This window comes from Aythya fuligula, chromosome 1 (genome assembly GCF_009819795.1).
Source record: "Aythya fuligula isolate bAytFul2 chromosome 1, bAytFul2.pri, whole genome shotgun sequence".
In the NCBI taxonomy this organism is placed as follows: domain Eukaryota; kingdom Metazoa; phylum Chordata; class Aves; order Anseriformes; family Anatidae; genus Aythya; species Aythya fuligula.
Genome location: NC_045559.1, coordinates 1,897,841 through 1,908,278, shown reverse-complemented (window position 1 = coordinate 1,908,278; position 10,438 = coordinate 1,897,841). Strand labels below are relative to the sequence as shown.

Sequence of the window (10,438 nt, the reverse complement as noted above, 5' to 3'; positions counted from 1 at the left end):
CAGAGGGTGGTGAGGCCCTGGCACAGGTTGCTCAGAGAATCCGTGGAAGCCCCATCCCTGGAGGTGTTCAAAACCAGGTTGGACGAGACCCTGGGCAACCTGACCTAGTGGGTGGCATCCCTGCCCACGGCAGGGGGCTGGAACTGGGTGGGCTTTGAGGTCCCTTTCAACCCAAACCATCCCATGACTCTAACTGGGGAGCCTTCCCCATACAGACCAGTAAGATCATTAGGGCAGGCTTCGGTCTCAGCCATTGTCATGGATATCTGCTCTCAGAGGACCTACATTAGCTATCTCAGTGGCATTTCTGACGTTATTTTAGGCACAGATATTCCCAGAATAGCTTGTTGAATTTACAAACTAATATTCTTCACTTGGATTATATTTTGGGCAGAACCGTAGGGATATGGAGGACAGGAGAAGAAGGAGAAGAAGGGAGGAGGGAGGAAATGAAAGAAGAACTTTTGGAAGAACGTGAAAATAAAGGTCTCTGCAGGAACATTTCTGGAGGGATGTACATTTGTAATAGTATTAACACAGAGCTCAGAAACTCATTCAGAGTGCCTTCATGCTCTAAACTGGGTTTTCTTGTGGCCCAGGACAGACCCTGCCCTATGGAGCAAAGGATTAAATGGGAAGGGAAAAGGGGATCCTTTGGCATTGCAAGAAGGATGCTGGAGCTGAGGGGTGATGGGGTGACCTCGCCAAAGCTGACAACATGACTTTTGCAGAAGAGCTGGGGGTAAAACACAGTTTTCTTAGGTCTTAGCTCTGCACTTGTGCTGCGATACAGGAAGGAAAGGAAAAATGTGACCCTGGAAAAGAGCTAGGCTGGATGAAGTCATTGAGCTCTGAATTTCCACCCTGGAAGCGGTCCATGTCTCCCTGTGAAATCTGCTCGGTCCCAGCCAAGCAGGTGAGGCTCAGACCAGGAGAAGGACTTTTTATTGTCCCTTTCAAGAGAATAAAACCCCTTCTGGCAACATCACTTCTGCTGCAGTTAGTGCTTCACGGAGAGAAGTCCCTGCCTTGCTGGGGGAGACTTCTGTAGCCTAATGAGCTGTCAGCAGTCATCTGGGGAGCCACTAAACCATCCGTGAGCAGTAACCAGAGCTTTCAGCCCCCTTTGGATCCATGATGAAGGGCTGGATTTCCAAGGAGGCCACGTGCAAGGCAGTTAATCCTAGATTTAGGGGCCTGAAGGTCGGTCACAAAGCAGACTAATAAAGACTTGAGTGCGGGTGGCTGCTGTCTGCAGCGATCTCCGAGCGATGCTCGTGGGCTGATCCCGCACGATGGAGGCAGCAGATGTTTCCTTCTTCCATTGCAGCAGTAATATTCACATTTAGGCTTAATTGAATATGGTCATTATTGCCTGAAGAAGGGTACTTTTACGGAAAGGTGCTGGAAAATGAAGCTGAGCTCTCCCTGCAGCCAGCCTCAGCAAAGAGATGGAGGAATGAGAGGGTTTATGGAATTTAATGTTGATTCCCCACGCCAAGATGAGCTTTGGGAGCTAGAGGAAAGCTTCCCTTGCCACAGCAGGCAGGTAGAGCATCCCATTCGGATGGCATACCTTAAAACATCTTTTCTCCTGCAGATGAATGACTGCCCAGGCTGTGTGCTGACTCCAGGAACCGAGGAGCGGGTTCTTATCAAGGGAAAAGAAAATGCTGTGTGCCCAGCTCCTTGCCCTGGCAGCGGCCGTGACACATTACAGAGCCATGGCCATTCATGAAGGTAGGTGGCAAGTGGGCTACCGTGAATACAGCAGCTGGGAGGGGATGCTGAGACACACTGGGGAGGGAAAGAAAAAAAAAAAAAAAAGAAAAAAAAGCATTTTCCAAGCATTTATTTCTCTAATGTCACATCAGGGTGAGCTGTAGTGCTGATACCTTTGACTTTTGCATTAGGGTCCTTTTTTTTTTGTTAGCAGCTTTCTAAAAGAGCATCCCTACTGGCCCCTGGACAGGACCTGATTTTCCCTGGTTTATGGGGAAATCAGGTGTCCAGCCTCTGACACTGTCCTACTCAGCTGTTCCAGGGGAAGGTGGGGAGAAAGGGAAAATTTGTCCTCTCCTGATTCTTCTTTTGATCTCCAAGATCTGGGACGAGCCACCAGCCAGGGGATGTGAGATAGAGGACCTCAAGGCAGCCTTGAATCCTCCTGCTGCTATTTAGAGAGGCAAGGCAGTGTGAGGGCTCACCTCTTCCCTGGCTCCCCATTGCCTGTGCAAGCCCACAGAGTTTTTGGGAATGAGGGGCTGGAACCAAAAAGACCCTGGAGAAAAGCCTCGTGCAGTTACAGTGTGATCTTTCCCATGTCTGTGGAGCTTTGGGGTCCTTCAGGAGGGGGAGGCTCCTTGCAAGATCCCAGGAATGCTGTGGGGCTGGCTGCGAGCCAAAGGGTCCAAATCCTTCCTCTTCGAATCCCTCTGCAGCAATAACCCCCCCAGGCTTTGGGGGTGTGAATTCACCTGGCATAAATTCAGCAAATTCAACAAAGAGTTAATGGAGGCTTTGGCACCAGCTCCAGAATTAACTTGATTAAGTTCCTGTCCATCAATTAAGCCAATATAGTCAACTATAATGCTATTTAATTTGAAGCTGGGAACAGTGCAATAAATCAACGTTTACAGATGTCTCTGGCAAACCTGTGATTGATGAAACGTGGTAATTTTGGAGGTGCATGGAAAATTTCAAATAAAATCATATCCCCCTGTGATTAATATAGCTGTCTGTGTTGGTATTTTCTCCAGAAGGTACCCATCCAAATATGCTTAACATCACATGTTCCCAATGACAGCTTCAGGCACCTGATCCAAGCAGCGGATGCATGTGGGTTTCATTGCCCAGCCGGGCCCCTCTGGAAAAGGTGCTGAGCAGCTGGCTCAGCATCTCACAGCATGGGCTCTGGCTGCCCCTTTATAGAGAAAAGGGCACCAGCCTTCCCATTTTGATCCCGTGGAGCTCCTGCAGCTCACTGTTGTCTTTTTCCGTGCTATCCCTGGGTGCAAACAAGGGCAGGAGCATTGTGCAGGGTGAGCAGGGCTCCCATGGACCAGGCACGGATGGAGGAGGCTCCTGGGGCTATGGGATGTGGAGGGGTAACAAAGGGACCTCTGATACTGACAGTATTTTGAGCAGGTTCTCCAGATCGGGTCCAAAAATGCAAGTTTTCCAGGGAAAACTGTGTGCAGTGCGTTGAGCAGCTCCAAGAGGTGGGTGATTTGGGGAGAGCTGTTGGAAAGCGTTCTCGACCTCATCCAGCACTTGTTAGGATTTTCTGGTGATAATACAAGGACTGGCATTGCCTTTCCTTAAAATCCTTCTGGGGTAGCAGGGATATCAAGGTCCAAGCTAAGGCAAAGGGGTAGATCCAAGAGCAGCAGCAGCTGGGAACAGAGCTTATGGTGACACGCTGTTAGCAGCGGAGCTGCCTCCAAGCCAGCCCTGACATCCCAGCTGAAAAGCACTTGTGGAGGGTTGAGAAGGAAAGGGAGATCTCAAAAGAGCGCTCTAGAAAGGGAAATTGAAATAATTATCTCCCACTTTTGTCAGGGGAAAGTGCCTTGTGTTCACAGCTGGGTGAGTTAAACCAGAAAGAGCCAGTCATTGCTTTTCCTGCAGTAAAGAATTGTTAAGTTGTAAAGAGCTCAGGATCAGGAGGCACAAAAGGAAAATGAAGAAACCAAAAACCTCGGGCAGCAAAGACCTTTGGGGAGCCATCTGTTTGCTGACAGTAAGTGATCCTCTTTCCTGCTGCTTGGCCAAAGGGAATCAATCAGGGATAGGTAGCAATGAAGGAGATCACAAAACCTGCATCTTTCCAAGCCCTTTGGGGAACCTGCTCATAGGATTGGGGTAAAAGGCAGGTAAATTGAAGAGGCTGAGCTAAAGCAGCCTTTCCATCGCAGCAAAAACACGAGAAACCCTGCAATCTCTGCAGCAAACCCTGAAATCTCTGCAGCAAACTGGAGCAAATGCTCCAGCCTGGTTGGGTGTGTGTTGGGTCTCCAAACCTGCAAAGGAAGTCCAGAGAAACAGTGACACAAAATGAGAAAAAATGTGAAGAAGTTGAGCCCAGTCCTGGTGAACAAGCCTGAATACAAAAGTCTACCTCCAGCAGTCAACACAGTCAACTTTTTAGCAGCTTTACAATAATAAATCAGTATCTATCTGCAATGGAGAGAAAAGCCAAAGAAAATACAAATTTTGAACTTCCCCTTAAGAGACTTCATTATCTTAACCAACCTTAAAAGCTATCAGATTTCTGCCCATGAAATATATTTATTGGATTCCTAAAGAAAGAGAAATTAAATTTAAGGACTGAACAGTGTAAAGGGAAACATGCCTTGATGTTCATTAAACAAATTTCCCCATACACCCGCCCCTTGGGTGCCAGCTGCCATGGATAGCTCTGGCTTGCACTGAAAGCCCTCTCCCATTGCTCATTCTCTGCATGTGACATTTTTTTCCACGCTCAGAGCTGCTGACAGCTTGGGAAGAGGAGGGTGTTGCAGATCTGAGTGCATGGGGTGTCCATGCAAGACTGGAGGACCTGGTTCTTTTAGGACTGGAAAAGTGTGCGTGGCCCCATGTCTGTGTTGTGTGCCTCATGATGGCTCCGAGACCTTAATGAGAAGAATCCCGGGGTGGTTAATAGGGTGACAGAGCTGCTACATTGCCTATTTTCATTTGTGCATGTTGTGGGTGTCAGCTTCTGGGCATACGAAAACCCTAGAGGTCCTCATACTGCCAGCATGGCCTTCAGCCTTCACAGACCCGGGTCCCAGTGTTTGTGCTTCAAATGGGAAACTTCACAGGGTGGAAACAGTAAAATGGGGATTTAGGGAGAAATTAGGGAGAATGAAGCAGCCTGTTTCTCTGGGAGACCCATGATTATTCACTTCATTGGGCTGAAAAGTTGTCTCTCTCCCTTAGCTATAATATCTCAGGGGTTCACATGGCTCAGAGGGGTTTATCTCCTGGCTGGTTCCACGATGTGAGCTGAGCTCTCCTCCTTCAGTGTGCAGGACAGCAGAGGTGGCCGACGTTTTGTTCCTCGTGGGGCAGTCCCAGGGTGCGGAGACGGAGAGCACGCGGCTGCTCAAGGACTTTGTCAGCAGCATGGCTCGCTCCTTTGAGAACGTGGTGATGGGCAAAGGAGGCGTCCGGCTGGCAGTGGCACTCTACGGAGAGAAACCAAGGTGGGTCAATCCATCCTCTACCACCAACACGTGGGTTTCAATAGCCCTACGCCTCTAAATGGGGACTGTTTTTGATAAGCAACCATCTCCCTTCCCATCCTTCCATCTCCTCCCTCAGTTAAAGAGGTCTTGCTGCTTGGTTGAACTCTTGGAAGAGCAAAGCAAGAGTTCAGCAAGAGTTCAACCTCAGCAATGTCACCAGAGTCTAGAGGGGCTTGGCCATGGGGAACTCTTCCAGGGCAGGGAAGGTAGCATTTAATGCAGCCACAAAAAAACTCCCTCCTGTCCAATTTTAGGTACTATTTTTAAAGTAATAAGGCTCTGGGGTTCCCCTGACCACCATGAATAGGAATTCTTGACTACCTGTGAGCCTAGTGTGACCATCTAAGTGTCATCACCGTTGTTGGTCATTACCATTAAAGATGCAAACTTGCTGTGATGACACCATTTTCTTGCCCTTTATCCCCCCATATTCCCCCATCTCTCACCCCCAGGATGAGTATTGAACTGACGGATTATGTGACCATCGAGGAAATACTGGTGGCAATTCAGGAGCTTTCCTTCAAAAGGAGCAACCTAAAAACGGGGGCTGCCCTGGCGTTTGCAGCTCATGCCATGTCTCGCCCAGCCACGCTGCGAGAGGATGCAGCGAAGGTAAGCGACCTTCTGTGACAACTTCCCTGGTATAATCCTCAGCAGGGATCAGACCTCTGACTTCTCCACCTGCTGGCACGAATGGGCCAGTTGGGTTGTGGTCATCCCATCTGCTTTTTGACGTGGAGTTGGGGAACCTCATTTAGGAGCCCATTCAGCTTCAGGTCTGTGATGGAGAGGGACAGGCACACTCAGATTTTCAAAGGGCTGGCTCAAATTATGGAGATGCTCATGTTTCTCCATGGCCTGCAGAGTGCTCTGGTCCCAGATGTCTCCAGCTAAGTACCCAAATTCTTACTGCTCAAGCTACCTGAGCAGGCTTAGGATGTGATTTAGACAAGGAGACAAGTCTTGGTAGCATCAGTTCCTCCTAATGTGTTGTTAACAGTCTGCATGCACCTGCTCCATTTGGGGACAGTGGCAGTGCAACCAGCATCTTATTCACAAAGCAGGCACGTGGCAGTGTCCCTGCCTTTTGGGCATAAGTTTTGGGCCATCCTGCAGCTTCCTCTTCAAACCCCTCGTGTTGTGCTCCTTCATTCTCTGGCTCTGACTCCAACTCTTGTAGGTAGTCGTTTTGATCACGGATGGGAAATCCAGCGACTCAGTTGAAGACAAAGCCCACGTCCTGCAGGATCGGGGAGTGACGGTGTTTGCTGTAGGTACGTATGGACATAAAAAGCTACGTGGAGCATGACACCAACTACTGTGTGTGAACCACCACCCGGTTTACACACCAGGGAAGGTTCCAGCTGCACAACAGCACCCGCCTCTAAACACTGCGCCCATCCCTCGGCGCAGCCACCAGCAACTACTGCACGAAGGAGAAAAACACATCTGTGCTGTGCTTGGATATTTGTTGTTGTTGTCAATCGCTGATTTATGCAGCGGAAATCTGCGGTTTTGCATCTGTCAAAACTACTTGTGAATTCAGGAGGAGTTCAATAAGTAGTTCCGTAAAAGTCAAAATGTTTTGATGTGGCATTTTCAAAAATGAAATGGTTTTACTTTTGAAGGTTTCTCTTAATCGGGTTTAGAGGCTGACTTCAAGTGTCCATCAGAACGATTCCATGGGAAAGGAAAAATATCAGCCCCTTCCGCCCCCAAGTTAAATACAGCCATCTATTACAAGCCAAACCCTTCATTTCACCAAGTATTTTGGAGAGAAAAAGGAGGTGGTGGTGGTGATCCATTAGGGAGAGCAAGCAGGTGAATTTGGACCAATGCAAGCTGAAAATTATGATTAATTTCTTTTTTTTTTTCTTTTCTGATTCAACCACTGGAAGATGCAGCAATTTTCACACAGCCTCCCAAAGTCCCTTTACTAATCCCAAAGCATCCCATTAGTGTCGAGTCCCCAAGGGCAATCTCTAACATGCCTCTGGAGGAAAAATTGGTTTATTTTCCCTAATGGAAGAGGCTTCATCAGCTCCACCACTGGAGACTGAGTCTCCATTCCTTGTTTCAGCCATCAGTGTGGGCAACCTGACCATAAAGCCAGCATAAAGCACAAAGAGCAGCACGTTGCTCCCTCTTGCTCTTCCAAGACCTTTGCCAATGCCTGACCCACCCCACTGATGTGTCTGGTGTTCTCCTTTCCCCTTCTTTTCTTTGCCTAGGAATTAAGGATGCTGACAAGCAGGAACTGAACACAATAGCTTCTGAGCCCACGGCAGAGCACGTGGTTTATGTTGATGATTTCCACCTGCTCCACAGCGTGGCCCCCAAGCTCTCCCGAAGGCTCTGCTTCACTGCCTCAGAGCCACCACGGCCCATCAAGCAGACCGTGCAAGGTAATTTTGGGGTTCTCCCTTTATCCTATTTTCCACCTGCTCAAACCAGCCACTTCCAAGTCCCTGGATGTGCCAGCTATGCCATGGAGATGGACATCCCACATCCCTTCTGGTCCCATCACAAGGGAGTTTTATGGGTTGGATGACCCTCGAGGAGGAGCCAGCTCCTTGGAGCACCTGTTGCTTAGGGGCAGTGGTCCTGTGTATTTTGCTTGTCTGCATTGCCGTGGTTTATCTGGTAATATGGGATCCCAATGCTCTCACTGCCTATTTGGGCATCGGGGCAGCAGTTCTGCCCCTCTGGATTTTCATGATGGGTCTCCCGTGGTGAATTCTGGCAGCACAGCTCAGTGTCAGAAGGAATTTCATCCTCAAAACAGATGAAAAAAGCAACCAAAGAGATGTCCAAAGAGATCTGGATCTCCCCAAAGAGATACAGGTGTTGCAGCAAACACAGAAGTGGTGGTAATGAATTTCTCCCTCTCTCATGGCACACAAACTTAAAAAGTTTCAATCTTAGGACAGAGCTTGGGAGAACTTTATCCAAGTCTTTAGAAGATCATTTTATTTGTTTGTTTGTTTGGTTTCTCTGCGGTTCTGCATCTCTTCAGGGCTTCCTGTGATGCTTCACAGAGAGTTTGAGCTTTCTGGCAGAACCATCTCTGCTGGCAGGAAGGAGAATAGCAGAAAGAAGCTGATGCTCTCTGCATTAAGCAGGTGTTCACAGGGCAAGTGTAGCCAGAAACAGTTTTGTTTTCCCTTCTTGTGCTGTCAAGCAATTTGTCAAAAGAAAACCTGCTTACATGGTTCTGGACTGGAAACAGAGGCTTTCTCTGCATTGAATATGGTGACTCCATCGATGAAAGGCTTGCACATCGTGGTCCAAACCAAAGACCTTTCTTTTCTCTTTTAGCAGCTGAGAAGATTGTTGGCCCTCAGGATCTGCACGTCAGTGAGCACAGCCACAGCTCACTGCGGCTCACGTGGATGCCAGCTACAGGGAGGGTGACGGGGTACCAGGTCCACTTGCATCCCTTGTTGCCTTCTGGGCAGCCAATTTCGGAGGACCAGCAGCAGGTAGAGTCACTTTCCTGTCTTGCAGTGCCCCAGTTGTGGGTCTCAGTGTTCGATATTAATCCTCTTTTGGGGTTGTTGATGGCACAGCCTGGTTTGGAGATGGCACTGTGTCCCTCAGCCACCCCAGTCACAGCCCAGAGCATTGCCATAAACTGCTGGAGCTGCTTGTTTGAAGGGAAGCTCTGTAGGGAGACCATCAGGTCTGCTGGTGTGTCAATTGGAAAGGAGGAATGGAGGGAGAATATGGCACAAACTGTCACAAGCTCCTTTATGATCAATAAGAACAGGTTAATAGGAACTGTGCCTTTCTTTCCATACCTCTGTGATACCACCTCCCAAATAAGTCCAGCCAGCTTCCATAATAGCAGCTCCTGTTCCCCTTGCTGCCAAGTCTGTTCACCTTAGCAAGGTTTCTGCGTGTTTTGGTTTGGGATTTGCCATGTCCTTGTGAGAGGGGTGATGCCACATGTGCCAGCTCACTCCAGGTCAGCTGGGTCAAGCAGGATTGAAGGATGGAAAATGTATGCCTAAGAGCTCCAATTTCTAATAAGAGAACAAACCTATGAAAGCATAAAGTATTATGGTTAAGATTATTGATTTTATTAATTTTTAAGATTGCATTTAACAAGAATGATCTTGACTGCTTCAGAATCTCATAAGAACACAGTAAGAACACAAAATTTAAGTCTACTTCTCTTGCCCTCAGGCTACATTGAAATCTCCCTATATGAGTTTTTCCAACCTAAGTGATTCTGTGAAAATGGTTCTAAAAGAAACTCTCTTTGTCAAAAATAGTTGCTTTTCTTCCGTTGTCTTTGAAGTGAGTATTGGGAAACAGTTTCACCATTGTGCATGCTCTTGTTTTCATGGAGTTTCTTCTGAGCTATCCCATGAAACCCACCCTTGGCACTGTCCCGTGTCAGTGGCATGTCCCATGTGAACCCAGATATCATTTGATGATTAAAATGTACATAAAATCCATTAGTGCATTTGAAGAGGCTCCTGCTGATGGAAGCACCTTGCTCTAGAGGAGAAGCCTTGTATTCCTAACCTGCTGTGAACACGGGGGGTTTGACCATCACAGAGGTGTAACAATGTCCTTTGTCCCCCTGTGTGACAGATCATGGTGGACGGTGACAAACACACCGTGCTGGTACCTGATCTGAAACCCAACACCAAATACGTCTTCACGGTGAGAGCTGTCTACACAGATGCCCCTGGGGAATCAGCAGCTGTCAAGGGGAAGACAAGTGAGTATCTCTTCTGCAGGCACCCCCGCATGTCACTTGTCCATGTGGGCACAGGAAGAGAACCTCCCAAAAACTATATGTGTAAGGAGGGAGGGATGAAAGGGTAGGAGGAACATCACCTATACAATGGTATATTTGGTCCCTGGGACAATGTGCAGCATCTTGAGCAGGTGCAGAGTAACCCACAAAGCTCCTGAAAGCACAGGGTGTAGCTCACACCATCTCATTTAATAACCAGTGGGATTTAATGAATCCAGACTGGGATTCAGTTAACGTACCTCCCATGTACCTGGGATGCAGGAAGCCTTCAGAGACCATGGGTTTAGAAACACAAACACTGGGGTTCTCAAGAGAAATATATTCTAAACACCTTGTTTTGGAAGTGGGACTGTCCAAAAGGTTTGGGTTGGCACTATGTACGTGTACACACTTAGAGTTTCACTACCCACAAGGA

The 10,438-nt window shown here is 48.1% G+C and overlaps 1 protein-coding gene across 1 annotated transcript in view; it reads left to right on the top strand.

Annotated features, from left to right (window-relative positions):
• The first annotated feature begins 1,647 nt into the window (after positions 1-1,647).
• Positions 1,648-10,438, top strand: part of LOC116499632 (collagen alpha-1(VII) chain-like) — an 89,605-nt gene continuing 80,814 nt past the window's right edge. The window contains exons 1-7 of the mRNA XM_032204421.1: positions 1,648-1,740; positions 5,030-5,210; positions 5,705-5,864; positions 6,433-6,526; positions 7,484-7,657; positions 8,574-8,734; positions 9,855-9,984. Of these exons, the coding sequence (XP_032060312.1) occupies positions 1,671-1,740; positions 5,030-5,210; positions 5,705-5,864; positions 6,433-6,526; positions 7,484-7,657; positions 8,574-8,734; positions 9,855-9,984 (970 nt within the window). The 5' untranslated portion in view covers positions 1,648-1,670. The remainder of the gene's footprint in view (positions 1,741-5,029; positions 5,211-5,704; positions 5,865-6,432; positions 6,527-7,483; positions 7,658-8,573; positions 8,735-9,854; positions 9,985-10,438) is intronic.